The sequence below is a fragment of the Colius striatus genome, chromosome 2 (genome assembly GCF_028858725.1).
Source record: "Colius striatus isolate bColStr4 chromosome 2, bColStr4.1.hap1, whole genome shotgun sequence".
Classification (NCBI taxonomy): domain Eukaryota; kingdom Metazoa; phylum Chordata; class Aves; order Coliiformes; family Coliidae; genus Colius; species Colius striatus.
Genome location: NC_084760.1, coordinates 48,046,009 through 48,071,182, shown reverse-complemented (window position 1 = coordinate 48,071,182; position 25,174 = coordinate 48,046,009). Strand labels below are relative to the sequence as shown.

Here is a 25,174-nt window from a genome sequence, read left to right as displayed (position 1 = left end):
GCCCCCGCCTTGCCGCACGCGCGGCCCGGCTGCCCCGCTGCCGCCGGCCGGCTGCGCGCCGCGGGCTCGCGCGGTACCCCCGCTCCGGGCGGCGCGGCAGGGGACCACGGGCATCCGGCACCACGCCGCGGGGCTCGGGGCCAGCTGCCGCTGCCGTCCTGAGGCGGCCGGAAGCGGGCGGGCGGAAGCGGGCGGGCAGGACACTCGCGGTCGGGCGCGCTGCGTGCTGACGAGACAGCGGCGGCGGTGCCATGAAGGGCGGCGGCGGCAGCTCGGTGAGTACTGGCGTCCTCGCCTCTAGTGCCGCCGGCTGTTGCCCGAGGCGTGCGGCCGAGCTGCGGGCGGTCGGGGCACGGGGGGCCGTGCCTGGAGCCGGAAGCCGCCGCGAGACTGGCTCCGCCGTCGGGATGGCGGGAGCGGGCCGGCGCCACCGAAGCAGCAGCGGTGGGACTAAAGTTGTGCCCTGAGAGTCTCGCTGGTCATAGGAGCGTAAGGAGCGGGATCCCGGTCTGGCGCAGCTGTGTTCTGCTCTGCTCCTCTCTGCTCTGCTCTGCTGTGCGCGGGAGCTGCGGCCTCGGCGCGATGAGCGGCCCCAGAGTCTTTGCCGCCGGCCGCTGACAGGGCCCCGTGTTCGAGCGGACTGGCGGCGAGTGAGACGTGCGCCGGGCTGCCTGCAGAGCCGCCAGCGGCGGCGGCAGCGCCCGCCTGCCATGGGTCACCAGCTGACACCCAGCCCGGCGCGGACCGGAGCCGCCTACGGTGGCGGCGGGCCCACCTCCACTCGGCCGGGGGCCGGGGAGGGATCGGGGGCAGGGCGCTGCTGGATGCCGGGGACAGTCGTCCGTTCTGTTTGAAAGGTGTCCGTTGCAGCAGACGGTAGTCCCTTAGGTGTGCAGATGGGAACAGAAACATGGGACTGAAATAGGGAGTTCCCTAAGGGGTGCTGAGCCATCACGCCGGCCCCGGGGCCCCAGTGTTTTCCCTCGGATATAGAGACAGTCGCGGCAATGCAGGACACTTGGTGCTTTCACTCTAGCTGCACGGCAGACCCACTAGCCATTTCCACATCAGTCTCATGGTCTCAGTGAGCATTTCCACACTATGCCTAAACACTCTCTTTCCAGATGCTTTGTTGCGGAATAGCCTGTGTCCAGCAGGTCATAGAAATGCCCAACACTCCATGGAGAGACAGGAACGGCCCAGTTGCAAATAAAATTTCTTGCATCTTTTCAGATTCTAGACTTGCTGTTTCTCTTTTTCAGACCTGTGCAAGAACATTGGCTTTACTGTTATATCGTCACAGGCTTAAATTTTTCTAGGGGCTCCTCAGTGAGATTTCATCACATTTCTGATGTAGGGGTTTCCCAGATGCTGCAGTTTGCACAACTAGATGTGTGTAAACTATATCAAAGGAATACAAACAAAAAATAGAGATGATTTTTTGTGTTTTCTTTTGATGTGTGGGGGCAACTGATATTGGCGCAGGTTGATACTCTGATTTAGCAGCAATGATATCAGTTGCCTGCGTTTGAGTAGCCACAGTTGAAGCAGCAAAGTTTGCTACCGGAGTTGGGGCAACAACAATGTCAGCTGCCAGAGGTTTGAGTAGCCACAGTTGTTTCAGCAACGTCTACTGCTGAACCTGGGGCAGTAACTGATACTGGCACAGCTAATTTAGCAGCAATATCTGCTGCTGGAGTCGGGGCAGTAACTGTGCCAGCGACCTGGATGAGTTCATATGTCTTCCTAATCATTACAGGTAAAAAGTTCTTCAAATACCTGCCCGTGTTCTCCTGTATGCCATTCCCATTGCAGCTCTCTGGCCGCCGCCATGCTCCCAGCACCCGCTTATCCTTCCGGGGCGCGGAGAGGCCGGCGGGGGGGCGGCCGTACATGCTTGCGCGGTATCCCCGCTCTGGGCGGCTGGGCAGGGGCTCGGGGGCATCCGGCACCACCCCCCGGGGGGCTCGGGAAGGCAGCCGCTGGGGGCCTGAGGCGGGCGGGATCCTCGCGGTCGGGCGCGCTGCGTGCTGACGAGGCAGCGGCGGCGGTGCCATGAAGGGAGGCGGTGGCAGCTCGGTGAGTGCCGGTGTCCTCGCCTCTAGTGCCTGGGGCGTGCGGCGGGGTTGTGGGCGGTCGGGGCACTGGGGGCCGTGCCCGGAGCCGGAAGCCGCCGCGGGACTGGCTCCGCCGTCGGGATGGCTGGAGCGGGCCGGCGCCACCGAAGCAGCAGCAGTGAGACTAAAGCTGTGCCGCGAGGGTCTCGCTGGGCTTAGGAGCGGGATCTCGGCGCTCCTCTTCTCTGCTGTGCGCCGGAGCTGCGGCCACGGAGTCTGCCACCGGCCGCTGACAGGGCCCCGTGTTCGAGCGGACTGACGGCGAGTGGGACCTGCCCCGGGCTGCCTGCAGAGCCGCCAGCGGCGGCGGCGCCCGCCTGCCATGGGAACGTCTGGGCACCCTAGTTTTCATACAACAGTTGAAGTTTCTCAGCATCTCCTTCTGACAAGTCATCACGTTTTTATGGCTTCTTCGAATTCTATCATATGCCTGTTTGATGTTTTCCCCAGTCAATGTGCTCCCCTTCTCCTCGCAAACGAGCGGCTTGCGAGCGGCTCCTTGCAAAACCATGACATTCACCAATTATAACGAAGGTCTGTATGACTTAAGTCACTCAAGCACCGCCTGAAAGTAAACAAATAATATAAATATGTCTGAAGGAAGGAGGGGTGTGGGGAGCAGACAACTCAGCAGGACTCATCGCTTCCTTCTGGGGTCCATCGAAGGCTGAACTTCTTTTTCTTCCTTAAGGATGCTCTTTGGGTGAAATTCCAACACTCAACTGTGGCGAGTTCTTTCCCAGGAAATCTCTAGAGAGTCATTTCATGTTTTAATGCACTCATCTCCAGCCATGTTATTCATATTCTTAGCATAGAATCATAGAATGGTAGGGGTTGGAAGGGACCTCTAGAGATCATCTAAAGCAGGTCATCTAAACCTGCTAAAGCAAATTGCCCTCGATCAGGGGGCACAGGAACACATCCAGGCAGGTTTAGAAACCTCTTAAGAGGGAGACTCCACACCCTCACTGGGCAGCCTCAGTCAGGGCTCCCTCACCTCCATACCAAACAAGTTTCTCCTGCTGTTTCAGTGGCATTTGCTGGGTTCCAGCTCATGTCCACTGCCACTTGTCCTGACACCGGAGACGACGGAAAAAAGTGCAGCCCCATCGTCTTGACATCCACCTTTTAAAATACTTTCAAAGTGGTAATGAGGTCCTCCCTCAGTTTTCTCCAGGCTGTACAACCCCAGGTCCTGCAGCCTTTTGCACATGCTTTTGCAGACAGTATGTTTATCACCAGCAATCCAAAAGAATCTGCACTTCTGTTGCTTCAATGAACTGCACTATTGCTTAATCTAGCCATGAGAGTTTTTACTGAATGTGACCAATCTCCGTGTGACCACTCCAAGAGTGGCCATGCATGTTCATGAACGGGACTGGGCTGAAAGTGCATCATGCTGTTAGTGCGTCCATAGTTGTAGTACTTCAATGCATCAAATATGACTGGACATACAGCACCAAATTGGGCATCACTTGGAATGTAAACCCAGCCGACCCCAGCCCCTGTGATGTCTCAGGATAAGCTGGAACACAAGGGGAGTTATTTTCTGCCAAATTCCTTTGACTTTAATTCAACATGGGGCTCATCCCTATTTTAATTCCAGTTATAATTCAGCTGGAGTTCAAAATATTAAACACTTTCCTTTTCAAAGGATGGCATGCATATCCTCAAAGTGTGTTTGACTGAAAAGTGAAACATGCAAAAAGACAAAAAAATATACTGCTAATGTGAATTGTTCTGCTTTGTTAGGGCACCAGACCTGAACGTCACAGACAGCAGAAGGTCAAGAGATCTCGGGGAAACAAAAAGTGAGTGTTTCTTGTCTAGTTTGACTGCGGGCAAGAAAACAGCTGAAAGATTTGTATTGGAAAAGCAAGTGTGATCTTTACATAATGTTCTGAATTTTAGAAGCCACAACAATTTCGGTTTCTGTGATGAGGATCTCAGCTCACTTTGCTTATTGTTTCATAGGAAAGTGCTTTTCTGACACTTCAAGGGATATTATCTTTAATTTATTGTTTTTAAAAGGATTTTAACACTGAAAAGATAAGTATTTTGTGTTCGAGACCAGATAGTATTCCAAAATCTATGTATTTTGAGTGCAATTGCAACTGAGAGTCTGTAATTTGAGAATTCCTCTCTCCATCCTTCTCCAGTACCTCCTTAAACATAGTAGATACTGGTTTGACCATGTACCATCAATTAATTTCTGGGTTGATGTGCCAAAACATCAGGGTGTGAGCTGGGGTGGCCATCACAGTCATCATTCAAGCGATCTGCTTATTTCACTTTTGGAATTGTAGTAGCAGTGGGGTGTGTTGAAAACTGTTGCTGTTTCCTGCTCTTTCCTCTTATGTTGATGGTATTTGCCAAAAGAATAGATACTCTGTGTTTGTTTGACACCTACTCGTTTTGCAGTCATGTACAGTTGTATAAATGTCCAGACATTTCAGGGCTGAGAGAAATATTTGATAACAGTGAAACAAAATTCCCTCTGATCTCTAGGAAGAAAAATCAGTGCAGCTGGCTAGTCTAAATTAGTCTTTGGTGTAGCCTGATTTGTAGGATAAGACTGTCTTCATTGCTGAAAGCCTTGATGGTTAAAATTCTTAATACCATTAAGTCTTTTAATTGCATAGTGTCAACTCTGACTCTGGGAATACATACTGAAGGACATCTTGCCCTTTGTGGGATGGAAAGGTCTTGTAATCACAGAATTACTGTAGTTGGAAAAGACCTTTAAGATCATCAAGTCAAGCCATTAACCCACCACTAACCCATGTCCCTCAGCCACAGCTACAGCGCTTTGGAATCGCCTCTAGGCCTGGGGACTCATCCCGGTGTGTCTTCTGGGGCAGCCTGGACCGGGGCTTGATAACCTTTTTGGAGGATTTTTTTTTTTCATAATATGAAATCTAGACCTCCCCATTACAGCTTGAGGTGATTTTTCCTCATCCTGTCACTTGTAGCTCAGAAGCAGAGACCGGCCCCCCGTGGCCACAGCCTCCTGTCAGGGAGTGGCAGAGAGTGATGATGTCTCCCCTCAGCCCCCTCTTCTCCAGGCTGAACACCCCCAGGGCCCTCAGCCCCTCCCCAGCACACTTGTGCTCTGATGATGGGCTGCAAAAGAGTTCTTATTTTCCACAAGAACAAGAAGGTTGCTTGAGGATAAATGTATATTTTTAAATGAGATCAACCTGTGGCCACTTCTTAAGTTGAAGTTTTGAGGTAAGGTGAATATTTTTTTCTGTTCCTCTCAAGCAGCTTTCTAATGTCATTCCCTAAAAGATGTACTGAAAAATAACATTTAGGATGTTTTATCTTGATGGAAATTTTTAGTTCACAAAAGTCAGGGGATTCAATGAACTGTGAGATGAATTTTTAGAGTACTTGGAAAGATGAAAGGGTTATTTTCTGTCAAGTTACTGTGGTGGTGTTTGTATGTATGTATCCACATACATAGGATTTCAAGTTGATGTTTTCCAGGTCTAAGGAATACGAGGAGGTGGAAACTACTGTAATAGAGCTGAGCAGTGACTATGATGAGACAGTCAGCAACATCTCTTCTGCCTCACCAAAGCATCGAGTGAATGGAAGTCCAGAAGAATCCCGAAGCAAGCGGACCATTCGCAGGCCGGCGTACTGGTTGGAAATGAGGGGGATGAAGAATGGCATTAGCAAACCTGCCAAAAAAAAAGGTACTCGGTGCAAAACTCATTTTTATTCTGGGTCTTTTATGAGAACTTAGATGACTTATGAAAGACGTGCTGCAATTCAGCAATAAATTACAAGCTTGGTGATGCTGTTTATGTGTTAGAGAAATAAACTTGCACTGCAGAAGCGTAGGTAAATTTCTCTGATGTTATGCAGGTCCTTTTGTGTGACTTGCCTATTAAAATTGATGATTATGTGACTGAGATCAGAAAAGGTTTGTATAAGGGTTCTGCCAGTCATATCAGGAATATGTTTTGAGAGCTTTAAAAACAGACAAACAGTACTAAAGGTGTAGAAAAAAGGACCATTCAGTGGTGTTCTGTATTAGACCATTGTACCTCATGGAGTATTTTCTTTTTTTTAAGGATGTTTTTATTTCTTTTTTTTACTTGCATCTGTCACTATTTTCTAATTTGGAGTGGTTTGGGTATTAATTTGTTGTAGGAGCATTCATGTTGTAGGAGCGCCAAAAACTTCACTCTAATGCACTTTCTTCTTATCTCCTAAGTCAAAATCAGTATTCCATCTTGTTGTGAGGAGAGCCAAACCTGGTAGCTTGACAGAGGCAAGGTTGATGCAGCTCCACACCTCAGGGGCTACCCAGTAGTGTGACTAAGGGTATATTCCTGTAGGTATAAGTGTACATGTACAACATGTATACACAGCCAGCCACACAGATTAAGATGTAAGGAGGTGTACTCAACACTCCCACAAACTCTCACCAGGGTCCTCCATCCTGTTTGCCTCTCTGTCTGATCAGGATGAAGATGTGTTAGTGAGAGAAAAGAAACATATATAAAAAGTAAATATGAGTACATGTATATATGTGTATATATGTATGTGTGTGTGTGCGCACATATGTGCAATGTGAATCTCTCCTGTAGCTGGTCTTCAAACGCTCAGTTTGCTCAGTATCTGGCCTTTGTAGTCCAGTCTCCTCAGTTGCTGGTACGTGGATGTGTGGCCCACAGAGCCATGCCAGTTGCTAGTGTAGACTTGCTTACAGACAGACTCACACTCACAGACACTACTCTCCCCTGGTCCCTCTGTTTGGTGTCAGTTGTGACCACACTTGCATACCGACCAACCCCCTGCGTACAAGCAAGTGGTCCTTTTTATTCTTTTATGTCTGTTTCCCCACACTCAGTCCTCCCCAAAGCACCTAATTCCCTCTCTTTGATACCACTCCTGAACATCCCAGTCTTATGTAATCCTGAATTGTTCTTCCCTAGCATCCCATATGTCACCTGACCCTAGGCATTAACACCACACTGTCCCTTCTCACTCTCCCTTCCAAAGAGTGCACCAAAGAGCAGCTCCAATTGACTCATCCTGGTGGGTCTCCTGGGGCAGAGCTGGGAAGAAGGTGTTTGGTTCTTTGAGTCTGTAATTTGTGTTCCCCTGCCTGCCATTGTGCTTCTATACTTCTCTGTGCTCATACAGTGCCTTTGATAGTCCTGGAAATAGTGAACCTCTATGAAGGCAGGATATTATTTGGTATTCCACATCTGCTGTTGTTTCTCTGTGCTTCTTTTAGCATGTGTGCAGATGGGCTTTTCATGACATAACCTAGCACCTTCTGGCTGTCATCTTGGGGAGAAGTATTTTCCCAGACTGTGCTGTGATGCTATTTCTTCTGTATCTTCTGTGTCCAGGGATGGCAGTCTGTGGAGTGCCTAAATTTCATTGAGCCAAAAGGCTGTGTCTAGCTCACTACTGTCCAGGTGCCTTAGAAAAAACTACTTTGGTGGGTTTTGTTAATTATTTTTATTGAATATGAGGGTAAGCTGAAGCATCAACAGACTCAAAGCCATTATCCAGACTGAATAACGAGACGGAGGCTTTTCTGTTCTTACTCATTAACAGAAGGAGTACTGTTGAAAGGCAAGAGGAAAGCTGAGCAAGGGGAAGGCGAAGATCTTAAACACTCTCCTAAGAAAAAGCAGAAAATTTCAGGTAATACAAATAACTTGTAATTCCTAGTTACAAGTTTCTAGGTACTTCGGACTTCCTCTGATAACCCAAATGCTATGCTCTGCAGTCTTCCAACTCTGCTTCTGATTCTGGATATTTTTTAGGGAAGAGACTGTTGACTAGTTTCTGTTTTACAGTGAGAGATGATTGTTTTAATTTCAGTATCTCTTAAAAGTCCAACAAAGGGAGGGAGGGAGGAAAGAAAGTAGAGGGAATATAGACTACTCTGCTTTATTTCAGTTTCCCAGAAGATTCAGACACATAGTCAAATAATCAGACAAATTACTTGTGAACATCTTGTTACTCATGAGTAGATGATAACAGCAATATTGCTATGTTAAGGACCACTTCATTATTTTTTTATCACAGAGACAAAGGAAATGCTTGAAATCATAGGTCTTTTATGCCTTCAGATGGCTATTCATCAGTGATTAGGTGCAAAAGGAAGTATACAAGTGAAAGTGGGAGCAGATGACATGCAAGTATACTTTTGACATCCAGTCTTGCAAAGGTGAAGTTAGGAAAGCTAAGGCCCACCTCGAGTTGAATCTGGGAAGGGATGTAAAAGGCAACAAGAATAGCAAAGGAAACACTAGACAAAGTGTATGTTACTGAACAAGACATGGAAACTGGGGACAGTTGACATGGAAAAGGCCAAGGTACTCAGTGCTTCCTGTGCCTCAGTCTTTAGCAGTCAAAGGAATCCTTCAGGAACCCCAGGCACCCAAGACTAGAGGGAATGTCTGGAGAAAGGAACACTCAGTGAAGGAGAACAAGATTAGAGCACTTAAACAAACCAGACATACCTATTCATTTATCAGCAGTCTAAGCTAATGGGAGAGATCTCAGTTTACTGGATGTGACCCCCATCCACAAGAAGGGCTGGAAGGAGAATCCTGGGAACTACAGGCCTGTCAGCCTGACCTTGATGCTGGGGAAGGTTATGGAGCAGATCATCCCAAGTGTAATTGTGAGGCACATACCAGACAACCTGGTGGTCGGGCCTAGTCACTGTGGGTTTGTGAAAAAGAGGTCCTGCTTTACTAACCTGATCTCCTCCATCTTTAGTGGATGAGGGAAGGGACGTGGATTTTATCTTTAGTAAATCCCTTAATGCCACTTACCACAGCATTCTTCTGGAGAAACTGGCTGCTCATGGCTTGGATGGGTGTATTCTTTGCTGGGTAAAAAAATGGCTGATGGCTGGTCCCAAAATGTTGTGGTGAATGGAGTTAAATCCAGTTGTTGGTCGGTCACCAGTGGTGTTCCCCAGAACTCAGTATTGAGGCAGCTTTATCAACGGTCAGGATGAAGGGATGGAGTGCATGCACTCTCAGTCATTTTGCAGATGACACCAAATTGGCCAAGACTGTTGATCTGTGTGAGGGCAGGAAGGCTCTTCAGAGAGCCCTGGCCAGACTGGAGTGATGGAATGAGGTTTAACAAGGCCAAGGGCTGAGTCCTGCCCTTGGGCCACAGCGACCCCAGGCAATGCTCCAGGCTGGGGCAGAGGGGTTGGAAAGCTGCCCACAGGGAAAGGGCCTGGGGGGGATTGGTGCCAGTGACTGAAGATGAGGCAGCAGCGTGCCCAGGAGGGCAAGTAGTGGAATATAGTGTGTAAAATTAAAAACACTGTAGTTTGAACAAAATATTAGCACAGACCATAGAAGCATTTTGGTTGGACAAGACCTTTAGGATGATCAAGTCCAACCCCTCCCCTCACACTACCAAACCCACCACTAACCCTTGTCCCTCAGCACCTCGGCTACACAGCTTTGCCAGCACCTCCCTGGGCAGCTGGGGCTAGTGTCTAACAGCCTTCTCAGGAAACAAGTTCTTACTCAGCTCCAGTCTAAACCTCCTTTGGATCAACTTAAGGCCATTTCCTCCTGTCTTAGAATTCATTACTGGAGAGAAGAGACTGACTGGCCACAACTTTCTTCTGTCAGGAAGTTGCAGAGAGTGATGATGTCTCCCCTCAGGCTCCTCTTGTCCAGGCTGAACACCCCTAGGGCCCTCAGCCCCTCCCCAGCACACTTGTGCTCCAGCCCCTTCCCCAGCTCCGCTGCCCGGCTCTGGACACGCTGCGGCCCCTCAGTGTCCCTCTGGCAGTGAGGGGCCCAACACTGAACACAGCACTCGAGCTGCGGCCTCACCAGGGCCCAGCACAGGGGACGGCCACTGCCCTGGGCCTGCTGCCACACCACTGCTGATACAAGCCAGGGTGCCACTGGCCTTCTTGCCCACCTGGGCACGCTGCTGCCTCATCTCAGCAGATGAAAGACAAAGAAGAACCTTCTAGGTGTCAGTTCTTCAGAAGAGGATTTGAGATTTATAACAGATCAAAAGCTGAATAGGGACCAGCAGTGACATACTTGTTTTTTTAAAAAAAGCAGATGTTACACTGAGGTGTTTGAGCAGGAATGTAGACTTTCAGACATGAAAAATAATTGTTTTGCTCTAATGCAGGGTCACACTTGGAGTTCTGTTTCCAGCAGTGGGCACTGCAGTTCAGGAAATGTGTGGACCAACTGATGCAAACAGGGAGAAGAGAGCAAAAAGCACAACCCATGAGAAAATACTGAAACAATAAGCTGTTTGGTCTAAACAAAACGGGAATGTGTAGAGGAATGGGACAGCCCACTTGGTTGTCAGCAAGTCATCAGGTCAGGTCAGCCATACTGTGAATGGAGAGTGTTTCAATGTGAAGAGTTCCCATCCCCTGAGCTTTGTGTATGAACAACCGTACAGATTACCAATGTCAGGATGGGACAAATGCCTGCAGCTATAAATAGCTGTATGTATTTTGAAAGGTGGTAGAGAACATAATCTTAAAATTCCTTTAAAAAAAAACCCAAACCAACATTGAACGTTTCTGAATGAGTAGCTTTGGGACAGCAGACTAGAAATAACAGCCACCTAGGAAAAAAATCTCTGTTTTTTGTAACAGAGCTCATAGAACTAAGCCTTCTGATCTTTCTCGTTTGTCTTATAGCAGGAAAAAAACAAGAAGATGGAACAAAACAGAACTCCGAAAGGAAAAGTCACTGTGTTCAGAAAGAACCAGAAACCTATGGCACAGGTAAGAAGAAGAAGAAGCAGTTGCTTAGAATTATTTTTAAAGCAGCTAAGAGAGAAATGCGATTCCAGGATTTGAATATGAGCAACACCTGTGTTTCTGGTGTGTCAGTTTTGTTGGTTGCTTTACTGTTGATGAGGAAGAACTGGCTGCTGTCAGTTTGGCACTGTGTCAGTACTGCAGAGCAAGATTGGGGGAACTCTATACTGCCTAATAGTGCAGTTCCATGTCACTTTACCACTGCATAATGGAACAGTGGAGGGGGAATAACTTTTTGAACTGAGCAAAATCCTGTTACATTAGTTTTACTGTAAAACTCGTATGAATCTGTATACTTTTTCAGTCTGTAGAATATGTTTGCAAGAAAAGCTCTGTAGCTGTTGCTGCCAAATCACCTCTTCTGGCAACCTGGTAGTCATCCTAGCAGTCCATCCTAGAAAAATAGCATTAGCCTTGATGATTCAGCAAGTGGAATGATTTGGTATGTGTGGCCTACAGCACTCATTATATACCCCAGTTTCCTGTGAAGTGCTGTTTGGCTCACAGAGTTTACCCATGCCACCTGGAGACAACCCCTGCCTGTTATTACAGGTCAAAGAGGAAAGCCTTTAGATCTTAGGACAAGAATTTGAGCAGGTGGCTGCTAAGACACTTTCTTCCCATAACCCATTTCAGTAATTTATAAATCTCTGTGGATTATGTCAAGCTTTTCTTTGGCATTTCGAAAAGAGGACAGGTGCCACACGAGGTACTTTGCCCTGGCTGTTGAGTAATTTGGCCTGGTGGTGCAGCCAGAACTGTTTTGGTGACAAAACTACTGGCTGACATAAGTGGAGTTCTAAAGATTTGATTAGTAGAACTGAATTGAAGACTTTGCCTGAAGCTGTTCATCGTTTCTGTGACTACTTTTATCCTGAAAAAGCCAGAAGAAAGGATGCTTACTTACTCTGTATGCTGAAGGAATTGTGTAATGAAAATGAGGGAAGGAAAAATCTCTACTGAACAAGTGGAAGGATACTCCTCACAGGGGCTGGTGGGATTGAAGAGTTTCTATAAAATGACCTCCCAAAGTGTGTCTTGTCACATGACACATTTAAAGCTGCAAATGAGCCAAACCTGTTGAGGCATAGCTGGACATGAGTTCAGTTATGTGTATTCTGCTTTCTTGTAGGATTCACAATCCACTTAGAAAGAAAATAAAATGATACTATGCTTGCAGTTGTATTCAGACTTTTTATTTTGACAGGTAGCATGGAAGAGCAATGGTCCTTGGAAATTCAAGACAAAGGCCAAGTTACCTGTCCAACCTGCCGGGCTGTGACGAGAAAGACTGTAGAAGGACTGAAGAAACATATGGTAAATTGCAGGCAGGTAAGAACACATGAGAGGTGACCAATGTTGTATTTACTCCTCTTCGGCTTACTGGTACAAATGCCTGCATGCTGTTTTCTGTTGCATATAAAACCGATTTCATCTCATGATCACGTTTCTAAGCAGGAGTCTTTTATATATCTGTAAAGAGGCTGCATTTCATTCATACTTCTTGCTTAGCATTTGCTCAACACAAAGATGATGAAGGGAGTGGAGCATCTTCCTTTGGATGAAAGGCTGAGTGAGCTGGGGCTCTTCAGCTTGGAGGAGACTGAGGAGTGACCTCATTAACATTTACAAATATGTAAAGGATGGGTGTCAGGAGGATGGAGCCAGGCTCTTCTCAATGATGGTCAATGATAGGACAAGGGGCAAGGGGTACAAGCTGGAACACAAGAGGTTCCAAAGAAACACAAGGAAGAATTTTTCACTTTACTGGAGGTTTGGGGTAGTGGCCAATAGTGTAGCTAGTTTGTTCAAATTTTAAGCTCCATAAAATCTTCTGTTCTTAATTGGCAGTTCCTAAGCCCAAACAAAATGTTCTTCTCTCCCTCTCTTTTCCTCCAAAGAGTTTCACACTGCTTTGGTTAATGTACAGTTACACACACTGTGTCCTTGTTTATTTCTAGGAAAAGTTCACGTGTCACCACTGTGGGAAGCAGCTGAAGTCTTTAGGAGGGATGAAATACCACGTCATGGCAGACCATAACAATCAGGTAACATAACTGTTGTTCATCTGAAAATCCTACAGGCAGGAGAGTCTTTGTTCCTTCCCTGATGCACATAGAAACAGAACATGGTGTGGTTTTGAGCATCTGTTCAAGTCTTGTCTAGCTGTTATTTTTCCTGTGAAATTTGACATCTGAAAAAACAGTAGAATGTTACCAGAGATGGTAGGCATGCTGCATTTTAAAAAGAGGGGATAAATTTCTGTTTAAGCTGGCTGAGTCACACATAAAAAGCATTCTCAATCGGAAGGAAAATGATTGCTCATTAGACTGCAATTTCCAGTCCTTTGCTAGAAAGCAGTTTTTCCACAGCTAGAGCAGACTAGATTGCAAGTCAAAAGGTAAAAGACAGCAGAAGCAGCAGTTCAGTTCTTGTCTCCATTTACTGTAAAGATACTAATGCTACAATCTGCTTTTCCTCTTTATTATTACTTTAAAGAAGGTAATGTCTCTTGTTTTAGTTGTGAAGAATTAAAGTTTGCTTGAGTAAGGTTCAGATAATTTGTTACTTCTGCTTTTTACATAGCCTCCAGTACTGTGGTTTCTTAACCTACAGCTGTACTAGCAAATAAAAAAGCCCAGGGATCACGTTCTGTCCCTGAGCAATAAGTTTGTCATGCAATTCTAACTTTTTATTCATTCCAGGTATAATATTGTTATAAGGCAGGGTAGTAAATAATATACAGTAACTGTCAGAGAACAAAATGGAACTTGAGCTATGGTTTAGCATAAATGAACAACTGTTACAGGTGATTAGTCATCTTGGCTTTAGTGAGGCTGAGTGGAAGTGGTAGGACCAGTAAATGTTATGGATGCATGACAGAGTAAGTACTTTCCACAGGCAGAAGGGGAGAAAAGTGGTTATGGAAATATAAGCCCTTGTATTTCCTTTCAAGGTTTTAGCTACCTTAATGTTAAAACTCTTGTCTGCAAAGTGGTTTTCAGGCAGTTTACTCCTGTTAGAGATAATGCAGTTGTCCTGGGATACAGAATGATCACTGTATTAGATGCACTTCTGTAAGTTGCAGAGATTTAATTATTTTAGAAGCTTTCCTGCAGTAGTGTGCTGAGTAGTGAATTCTTTATGAGAAGAACTACAAATGCTGAGCGTCCTGTGGTTTTCTTTCATCTTTCTGCTGTGCTTTAGCCAGTTGTGAAGGAGGGAGGAGAACTGGATGAGCAGCTTGAGAGAGACCGCCTTCGGAAGGTTTTGAAGCGTATGGGAAAACTCAAGTGTGCAAGGGAGGTAAGCTCAGTGTCCTGACTTAAACAGCAGCTGGTGCAGGAATGGAAAATATTGTGAGAGTTCTGCTGGGTGTGCTTTGGTGGTGGCCAAAGCTGGATTGGTTTCAAGATCATAGCTTTGCTTTTAGGACAGAGTATTGTAGAATCACAGAATGGTTTGGGTGGGTAAGGGAGCTCTAAAGGTCATCTAGTCCATTGCTCCTGCAATGAACAGGGACAAGATCAAATTGCTCAGAGCCCCATCCAACCTGACCTTGAATGTTTCCTGGGGTGGGGCATCTACAGTCTCTCTGGGAAACCCATTCCAGTGTTTTACCACCCCCACTGTAAAACCTTTTTTCCTTATATCTAGTCTGAATCTCCCCCCTTTTAGTTTAAAACCATTACCCCTTGTTCTATTGCTACAGGCCCTGTAGTGTCTCCATTTTTCTTAGAAGCTCCCCTTAAGTATTGAAAGGTCCTTGGAGCCTTGTCTTCTCCAGGCTGAATAACCCCAGCTCTCTCAGTCTTTCCTCATAGGAGAGGTGTCTTAACCCTCTTGATGGTTTTCTGGGCCTGCTCCAACAGGTCCATGTCTTTCCTGGGCCAGGGACCCCACAGCTAGACTCAGTGCTGCAGGTAAGGTGTCACCAGAGAGGAGCAGAGGACCAGAATCCCCTCCCCTGACCTTCTGGCCACACTGCTTTTGATGCAGCCCAGAGTATGGCTGGCTTTCTGGGCTTCAAGTGCACATTGCCAGCTCATGTCCAGTACTTTATCCACCAGTACTTCCAAGTCCTTCTCGTCAGGGCTGCTCTCAATCCCTTCATACCACAAGCTGTGTTGATGCTGTGGGTTTCCCTGACCCATGTGCAAGACCTTGCACTTGGACTTGTTAAACCTCATGAGGTTCACATTGGCTCACTTCTCAAGCTTGTCCAGGTCTCTCTGAATGGCATCCTGTCCCTCAGGCATGTCAGCCACACCACTCTGCTTGGTGTCATCTGCCAGTTTGCTGAGAGTGCACTTGATGTCACTGTCTGTGTCGTTGATAAAGTCCCAGTGTGGGCCCCTGAGAGACACCACTGTCACCAATGTCCATCCAGACATTGAGCCCTTGGCCACTATTGTCTGGATGTGATCATCCACCTGACTTCTTACCCACCAAATAGTCCATCCATCAAATCCATCTCTCCAATTTAGAGAGAAGGATGTTGTGGGAAAGCATGGCAGAGACCTTACAGAAGTTGTGGTGGGTTATAGCCATAGCTTTTCCCTTGTCCACTGATGTAGTCACTCTGTTATAGAAGGCCACTAGGTTGGTTAGGCAATACTCACCCTTGGTGAAACAATGCTGGCTGTCTCAAGTCACCTCCCTGTCCCCCATGTTCTGAGGCATAGCTTCCAGGAGGATCTTTGCCATGGTCTTCCCAGGCACAGAGGTGAGGCTGGCAGGTCTGTAGTTCCCAGGGCCCTCCTTTCTACTCTTTAATAATGGGTTCAATGTTTCCCTTCTTTCCAGTCACTGGGGACTTCACCTGACTGTCATGATTTTTCAAATATTATGGAGAGTGGCTTGGCAGTTGCATCAGCCAGTTGCCTCACAACTGTGCGATGCGTCTCGTCAGCTCACATAGACTTAGGTGTGTTTAGGTTCCTAAGATGGTTTCAAACCTGATCTTCTCTTAGAGTGGAAGGGACTTTGTTCCACCAGTTCTTGCCTTGACAAGGTCCGTCCACTCAAAAGGTGTGGGAAGAGAGATTGCCAGTGAAGACCAAAGCAGGAAAGTTGTTGAGTACTTAAGCCTTCTCTTTACCAGTTTGCCAGTCATGTTCACTGGGGACAATGCTCTCTTTGACCTTCCTTTTCTGGCTGACATACCTGTAGAAGCCCTTTTCTTTGTGTCCCTTGCCAGGTTCAGCTCCAGTCATGCCTTGGCCTTCCTGGCTTTGGTAGCTGGGAAGGTGCTTTTATGCATAATTAACTGACTGAGTTCATCTGCAGTGTTCAAAAATGTTGAGATTGGCCACAGCTAGAAAAAAAGATGGAGAGCACATGGATACATCTAAGAACATTAAACACCTGCTGATGCATGTTTGATTTGTCCCATTTCCAAGCTCAGTGTCCAGTTCATCACTGGATTCAGGGTTAGGAGATACTCTGGATATTAGATACTCTAGTATCTGAGCAGACTAACATGAAAGTTTACTACCTGTTGAACACTGGTCTGGCACAAAAAGTGGTAGTACTTTGGTCAGTGAACTGTGGACTCTATACACAGGGATCTTACGGTCACTTGGAGAGTGGTTTTTCTTCCATGTATTTTTCTTCTGCATTGACAGGGCTGCACAGGAAGCTTCACGAGCATAATGGGATACCTATATCACGTTAGAAAATGTGGGAAGGCTGCATCTGAGCTGGACAAGATTGCTATGAAGTGCCATCACTGTGGGAAAGCATACAGATCAAAGGCAGGGCTTGCCTACCATCTCCGGTCTAAGCACGGCCCGGTAAGTGCGAGTGATTAGGGATAGCAATTCTTTGTGGTTTTCTGTCTCTCTGGAGTATTCTGTCCTTGATACTTTCCTTCTAGCAGCAGCTGTTGCTATTCTGTGACCAGGACTAAGATTTTTAATAGTAAATCACCACAGCAGCAGTAAACTTCCCCTAGGCTGGCTTGTGCTCCAGAGAAAAACATTGCTGACATGCACTAACTTGTGAGGTACTTTGCTTTGCCCAACACTGGAGCAGAACAGGCAGTACTATACTGCTTGTCTGTGAGCCTTTTACAGCAAATGATGTGATTTCCTTTCAAGACCAGTGGCTGCAAGAAACTTTGCCTGAGCCTTACTGCTGTGACCCCTCTGAGTACATTTGGGGGTCTGCCTCGCTAGTGGGATGCGCTTCTGTCCTCTGTCTGTAACTGCAAGCCACAGCTGCAGCAGCATCTTTGTTTGTTAGGGATTTGACAGAATATTTATTGTCAATATTTAGTGTAACTGAAATAGGAGCTAGTGAAGGAAGCTCACCTTTTTTTTTGGCCTTCATTGCAGGTAACTTTCCTCCGTGAGGAGAGAACAGAGAGCCTGAAGGAAATGAAGCAGGAGCCAGACAGCTCAGGCAGAGTCCAGAGGAGATCTGCAAAGGTGGCAGTCTACTATCTCCATGAGCTAGCTGGAGAAGAGCTGGCCAAAGAGTGGCCCAAGAGAAAAGTTCTGCAGGACTTGATTCCAGATGACCGGAAGGTACAAGGCCTTAAAAATGCCTTATAGGATTTGAATCTTTTTTCACAACAGATGAGTCTTGCACTGGCACCTGCCCAGTGTTGCCAGGCCATGGAAAGCAGGATGCAAGAAGTAATACCACGTAAGAGGGATGAGGTTTTGTTTTCTCTGGTCTTAGATTACGTTATTGCTACAGTAGCAATTGCTGAGGTGTGAGTATTTTATCCAGGCAGGCTGTAACAGCTTTCAAGTCCTAGTGCCCTAATTTTCAGCAGGCACAACTAACAAAGGCAGTTACAGGCAGCATGCTGCTCACAAGTCATAGGCTGCAGTGACAAATATTTCACGGTTTTTCAGGCTTCAGAGTTTCCAGGTTCATCTTTTGGGCTGTAAGAGAAACCCAAGGGCAAGGGATGATTTATGATTTTCATGAAGTAAGCACCTTGTTGTAGTCAAAGCTATGGGAAGTTTTGGATTCTGGGAGTCTTCCAGATGCAGTTATTTTTGTAGAGAGTCAGTGAGGCAGGAGAAGATTAGTTATTGAGAGTTTAGCTGTTAAGAGTAGGACAAGAAATAGCACTTCTGTCTCACAGCCTGGGAGAGAAAGGGATATACTTGGCACTATGTGTAGCTAACGTTGCTTCCAGCTTTCAACTCCATCTCTTTATCTCAGCTGAAATACACTCGTCCCGGATTGCCCACGTTTAGTCAAGATGTGCTGTGCAAATGGAAAACAGAGATTAAGATGTACCGAAGAGTCCACTGCCCAAATCAGGTAATGCTTAAGTGTTGCTGAAGCCTCAAAGGGGACAGATTTCAGGTCTGCATCAGATAACAGCTTTGTATAACCTTGAAATTGCACTTTATCTCTCTGTGGGAGACAAATTCTGCTCCATCTCAGTATGGTTGGTTAGTGTAACCAAGGCCCTGTTTGGAATGTTGCCCTAGGGATGATCCCTCTGGGGATGTGTTTGTCACTTCAGAGCCAGTAACTTGGTGTCAGAAAGCTCCCAACTTTCACATCCACATGGGACCTGGTACTAAATACACTACATCTGATTGTAGAGGAAGGGAAGAGTAGAGATGGAAATGTAAGAGTAGAGAGGCTTTGTCTGGCACAGCACTGAAGTCTTCTTTTGAAAGCTGGAAATGGCCTACAGAAGACTTGTGCATGGCACAGTCATCCTGGTCTAGGGATGCTTAAGCACATGCCCTTAGTTTCTTACAGTCACCAGTCAGATCCAGTGAGAAGAAATGTCCCCGTTGGTGGAAATGATAGTCAGTGTGATGCTTGTGATCCACACCAATGGCTAGCCAAGGGCCAGTGGTGGCTTCCCTCAGGGTATGGTGTAGAGACAATGCCTTCTCCCTGATCTACACCACACCCAGCACTCTGCCCAGTTTTCAAGCTTGGGTCATGTCCAAGTATAAGAACTGCAACTTAATGTTGTGTGTGGAGCTGCCCCAGAAATTGTCTGTCCTCTCTCACCAACCAAGAGCCCAGAAGCATGTCCTGCAGTTACCTCTTGTTTTAGGATCTGGGCTGTCAGGTGAGCATGGTCTAGTACCCTGAGACTGATGCCTAAAGCTGCACATGGAGTAGCTGCCCTTTACCTGAGACCGTTGATGCCAGGTGCAGTACTTCTGCACTGTGCCAATAGATACATGAGCGGGGCAGGACAGATTGAAGTGTCTTGTACTTGGCCCTGTGCTTTCTTTGAAATTAATCTCTGTTGCACTTCAGGCAAAATGCAAACTATCATTCTACTCAGGCTTTTGATAGAGGGTGAATGTAACTGTGACAGGAGTCTCTTTATTATATCTAAATATGTTTAGAAACTGGAAATACTGAAAGCTTAAGTCTCTTCAACAGTCTGTCAGAAGCTTACTGGCTTTGTAGGACTTGATATCTCCCTCTCTCCAACTCTCTTATCTGTTTTGGAACTGTCTTCCAGAGAATAAAACTTTCTTGTGCAGGAAGAGGTCATTTCTCACTAGAGTTTTGCTGACACACGCTTTTTTGCTGTTTCAGGGCTGTGAATCTGTATATGGCAGCGTCTCGGGACTGAAATCTCACCTCGGCACATGTACCTTGGTTGGTAGTCTTGCTGTATTCACTGTCTTTTATACCAGTAGTCTGGCTGTTGCTATTGCTTAGATAACTTCTTTTTCAAGCTGTTGTGCTGCAATCTGCTAATGTGAGTTCCTTGCATTTTGAGCACTTCCCTATGTGCTAATGGAGTTGCCATTGCAAGCACCACTTGAGACAAGGAGGGGGCAGGTTAATAGCATGCATTTTAGTGAAACTGCAGTCCTCCCTGTAGATTCAGAATCACAGAATCACTACTGTTGGAAAAGACCTTTAAGATCAAGTCCAACCACTAACCTCACACTGCCAAGCCCATCACTAAACTAAACCGTATCCCTCAGCAACTCATCTCTGCATCTTTTTAATATCTCCAGCGATGAGGAGTCCACCACCTGCCTGGGCAGCCCGTTCCAGTGCTTAATAACCCTCTCAGTGAAAAAGTTCTTCCTCGTGTCCAATTCAAACCTCCCTTGGTGCAACTTGAACCCATTTCCTTGTCTTATCTTTCATTACTGGAGAGAAGAGACCGATCCCCACCTCACTATGACTCCCTTTCAGGTAGTTGCAGAGAGTGATCGTGTCTCCTCTCAGCTTCCTCTTCCCCAGGCTAAACAGCCCCAGCTCCCTCAGCCATTCCTCATCAGACTTGTTCTCTATACCCTTCACCAGCTTCGTTGCCCATCTCTGGACACACTGCAGCTCCTCAGAAGGGGAGGAGCCCAGAACTGGACACAGTATTCAATGTGCAGCCTCACTAGCACTGGGACAATCATATCCTTGGCCCTGCTGGTTCACAGCTACAAGAACATTTTTTCCAGTTGCAGTGTTGGAGACCTTGTAACATCTCACGGAGCACTCCTATACTTTATGGACGTAACTGGTCAATAATCTCAGTGCTCCTGTAGTTAAAGCATTGTCTGGTATGAATAAGAGTTTCTGCTTCTTACTGCTGGGTTATATCTGATCGAGATTAAAATATATCTAGGTTTGTTGGCCTTCTAGGCAGTAGTTGGTGATGGATGTTTTTGTTTTGGTGCCAGGGAGACTTTGTGGCTGGTAAATACAAGTGTCTCCTGTGTGAGAAGGAGTTTGTTTCAGAGAGTGGGGTCAAGTATCACATCAACTCCGTCCATGCTGAGGTAAGGCAGGCTGAATGGAATCAGCAAACCCCAGCTTCTTGTTGGGAGGTGGGGGAGGGTGTCTTGAAAAGGAAATGCTGGTTGCTTGCCCTGTTTTATTTTTCCCTTGCTCGCTCTTGGGAACAGGGTCTTGAACTCAGAATGGCCTTTGGTTTGCTTAAATGTAGCTAGCTGGTCTTATTTATGGGGAGCAAGTGTTGTGTCATGCCACATATATTGTCCCAAGCTGCTGCTGCTGCTCAGTTGAGCTCTTCAGCATTTCCCATTCCTTTAGTCAGGCAATTGCCAAATCAAATCTGAATCCTCCGAGACAGTGACACCTAAGGAGAAACCCTGAAGAAGAGACCTTTGTCAGGCAACTGGTTTTCGAGATCTCACATGTCAAGAAACCTTTGCTTTATTCTAAGCCCTGGTAGGCTTTATGTAGTATTTCCACCATCGGTAACCAACCTGTTGCCTTCTAAACCCTCTAGGACTGGTTTGATATGAACACAACTACCACCAAAAGCTTTCAGAAGCTAATGAAAATCCGCCAAAGAGAAGAGCAAAAGAAACAACAGAAGAAACGTCCCTTGAGCCGGGGTAAAAAGAAGAAAAATGGGACCCTGTCTGCCAAGAAGCTTCCCACTGCTGGAGCTGAAAAAATGAGAAGAAATAAGAGAGGTCGTCTGCAGCGTGTGGACAATGAGAGTGTGAGTAGCGAGGAGGGGGAGCACCAAGTTGCACAGAGAGATGAATTTCCAAGAACCAGCCACAAGCGAGGCCGGAAGTAAACCCTTGGAAGAAGAGAAGGAGTAATCCTAAAGCTTTCCAGTGACAAGCTGCACTTCTGTCAGGCTCATAACCCACAGCACTAATAGAAGCAACTGACTGTGGGACTGTGACTCTCGTTCTACATCTTTACCTTGATTTTGAAACTGTTGTTTCTAGTCAGTTGAGAGAGACTTGAAACCAAAGCTGTGGCACAGAGGCTGCCTCTCCTGGTGTAGTTCGCTTGGACAGTGGCACTAGCAGTGGTACCCGGCGTAGTTCCTGCTCTGATTACAGTCTCAGTTTGGGTCACATTAGTTGCTTGTTTAGTGGTTTCTGGTACAGCAGCTGTCTGTTTTGTTATCTTCCTCTGATGGGTGAGATCAGGGTTATTGTTTCGCAGTTCTTCCTGCAGTGGACTGACTAGCACAGTGTTCAGGTCTCTTTAAGAGAGGAATCCTTTTTTGCATAGTATACACACAAACTAAGCAGGACCGTGCAGAATACAAAGGCCAAAGGCTTTAGCTTACCCTATAACTGTCCTTTTGTCAGCAAGGCTGCCACAGAAGAGCAAATACCTACCTAGCACGTGCTCCAGTCTATTGTACAGGGAACTGTCTCTACTTCATACGCTGATGTTTAAGCTCAGCATCAGGCAGTAGCACATGAGCTATGAGCACATGAGGTCTGCTTGGAAGTGATGGGACATCATTACTACCCTCACCAGGTACCCACTATTCCCCCATCATCTGTCTTCTGTAGCACCGGGCATTGGATATACTTAGAGGGTCTTCCAGTCCAGTGAGGAATAAATACTCTCCAGCTTTTTTGGGAGATTCACTGGACTTTCAGAGACTTCCGGTAACTAATGTAATAAGATGGCCTTTGTGGGCCCTCTGAAGACTGCTTGTTTCAGACTCATCTGGGAAACAAACTTGCTGCAAGATCTAAACAACTTGTGCAGATCTACAACAGCAGTCTTGCTAATGCTGAAGGCCAGGTGCTACTGAGCTGCCTTGCCAGTGTGTTCTTTCCATGCCCACACTCCCATAGTGTCTTTTTTTTTTTTCCTGCACTGTAGGTGCCACCTTCATTGTCTTATGTCACCCTTGATTTGTTCTGCATGCTCTGGTGCTGTTCAGTTGTCTGCAGCATTTCTCCTCAGTACTCCACACCATGCAGCTCAACTTGGGCCACACATGTTTACTACCTTCCTGCCCACCAGATGGACAAGGATAAACCCATAAATTACACGGGGGCTTTCGTAGTGGAATTCAGTCTAGAGTTCTATTTACTGTCATTTAGGAGTTACTGACAAAACCTACTTTGTGACCACCTGGGTTTTGCAGAATTATATCAACAGCATATCCGCCCACATAACACAGCACATGAAAACAAAGTCACTAACAGTCCCCCTGTGCTCCATCAGTGTGACAGCAGAGGGTTTTCTAGATTGGCTGCAGCCAGTAAGAGGTGGTGGCAGAGCCACACCAGCACAGTCTGGGGTCGTCCAGATGCTCCTTGAGCTCTGACAGGCTTGGTGGTGTGACCCCTTCACTGAGGAGCCTGTCAAGTCACTGACCACCCTGTCAATGGAAAACCCTTTCCCAATGCCCAATCTGAACTTCCCCTGACACAGCTTCATTCCATTTCTCTATGTCCAATTGCTGGTCCCCAGAGAGAGGAGATCAGCACCTGCCCCTCCACTGACTCCCAGGAGGAAGGTGCTGACTGATGAGGGCACCCCTCAGCCTTCTCCAAGGTGAACAGACTAAGTGACTTCAGCTGTTCCTCCTATGTCTGGCCCTTAAGATGCTTCACCGTCTTGGCCACCCTTCTCTGGACACACTTGGACAGTTTGATGTCCTTTGTATGTTGAGGCACCCAAGACTGTACACAGCAGTGGAAGTGGGGCTGCACCAGTGCAGAGCAGAGTGAGACAATCACCTCCCTCCGCTGGCTGGCTGTGTTATGCCTGGTGAAAGATACAGGAAGTGTCATCATTTCAAAGAAACACTCATTTTCTGTCACATCCTGTATTTTTTGAAGGCGTGCTTTCCATATTGCCATTACAGATGCAACTGTAGACCTCGTGGAGTTATTTAAGGTGATGCTCATAACATGCTGAGACACATTATCACGTTCAGTTGGGCATCGAGTCAAAGAACACTTCATGGGTACAAACAGTTTCAAGTTGGAGTTTATGTGTCACAGGATGAACAATGACATTTTTGCAAGTGGCCAAAAATATTATTTCTACAGCTGCATTTGAGGCAGCACTACACAAAATACACTGCACGAACGTTAGAATTTGAGAAAGTTAAGTTTCTAAGGTGCAAAGGTGTGGTAGTTCGAGCCTGGCTGGATGCCAGGTGCCCACCACACTGCTCTATCACCCACTTCCTCAGCAAGCCAGGGAGGGGAGAAAATAAGATGAGTTGAGATAAAAGCAGTTTAATAAAGAAACAGCAAAGCCACGTGTGCGGGAAGCGAAGCAAAAAGCAGATAAAGCTGTTACTCTCTACTTCCCATCAGCAGCGATGTCCGGCCACCTCCCGAGAAGCAGGGCTTCAGTACGCGTAGCGGTTGCTTTGGGAAGGCCAGAAATGAATCTCGCCTCCCCTTCCTGCTCCTCTCCCCCAGTTTATATTACTGAGCTGATGTCATATGGTATGGAATATCTCCTTGGTCAGCCTGGGTCAGCTGTTCTGGCCATGGTCTCTCCTAAGATCATGCCCACCCACAGCTGTTGGTGAAGGTGGGGGAAGGAATGCTGGAGGGACAGCCCTGATGCTGTGTGAGCAGTAGTCATAATATCAACAGTAAGCACAGCACTGCAGGAGCTGCTGTGGAAAATCACTACCAGCCCAGACCCACTACGGTCTAATGGGATCTAATACTTTATAGAAGTCTCCCAAAGGCATGCACCCACACCAGATTTAGGAATTTGTTGTACATTCTTCACGTAGAATTCATTCATTCATTCATTTGTGTTCTCACCACCTTTTGTCAGTTTCATTCTTCCGGTGACATTTGTGATCTCTTTAAGAGCAAATCTTTTTTTTCTTCTTCAGATCAGTTGCCTGAATCTGGATGTGGTAATTTTCTTTCACAAAATGGAAGGTTTGGGAGATGATGTATGCCAGTGAATTAAATCTGAGGGTTTCTTCTGCTTTCCCGTTGTGTTTGAGATAGAAGGATTTGCAATGGAAGAGTTTGTCGCTGATTCCCTGTTATAACAGCTTTCAATAAAGACCTTCCATCACACATTTCATGACATACATGATTGAACTGTTCTCAGTTTAAGACTTGATTACAAAAAAGTTATTAAAAACTGTATGTTTTAAAAGGCACTTGTCAGACTTTAAGCATCTGTCTTTGTGGTCTTCAAGAACTTAAACCTACAATGGAATAATCCTCCCTGATTTTACAAAAATATTTTCTAGAAGCAGAGAAGTGGTTCAAAATGCATTTGACTGCAGATGTAATTTGCTTGCAAGTACTTACATACTTGGGTCACAACAGTCTCGGGCAGTGCTACAGGTTTGGGGCAGAGAGCCTGGAGGGGTTGGTGCCAGCGGCTGAAGATGAGGCAGCAGCGTGCCCAGGTGGGCAAGAAGGCCAGTGGCACCCTGGCTTGTATCAGCAGTGGTGTGGCAGCAGGCCCAGGGCAGTGGCCGTCCCCTGTGCTGGGCCCTGGTGAGGCCGCAGCTCGAGTGCTGTGTTCAGTGTTGGGCCCCTCACTGCCAGAGGGACACTGA

At 46.6% G+C, this 25,174-nt stretch overlaps 1 protein-coding gene across 2 annotated transcripts; it reads left to right on the top strand.

The window, feature by feature from the left end:
- The first annotated feature begins 82 nt into the window (after positions 1–82).
- On the top strand, positions 83–24,774 carry ZNF512 (zinc finger protein 512). Of its 2 annotated transcripts, XM_061990352.1 has the most exons (14): positions 83–275; positions 3,870–3,928; positions 5,607–5,818; positions 7,701–7,790; positions 10,804–10,890; positions 12,134–12,258; positions 12,888–12,974; positions 14,134–14,232; positions 16,554–16,721; positions 17,265–17,456; positions 18,109–18,210; positions 19,468–19,530; positions 20,565–20,663; positions 21,137–24,569. In XM_061990352.1, exons 1-14 carry the CDS (start codon positions 252–254, stop codon positions 21,434–21,436), a joined length of 1,707 nt encoding a protein of 568 aa, XP_061846336.1. In that variant the 5' UTR covers positions 83–251; the 3' UTR covers positions 21,437–24,569. The 2 variants fall into 2 exon arrangements, with proteins under 2 accessions (XP_061846336.1, XP_061846337.1); XM_061990353.1 differs by lacking the exon at positions 20,565–20,663 and having other exon boundaries at positions 24,488–24,774.
- The last annotated feature ends 400 nt before the right edge of the window (positions 24,775–25,174 follow it).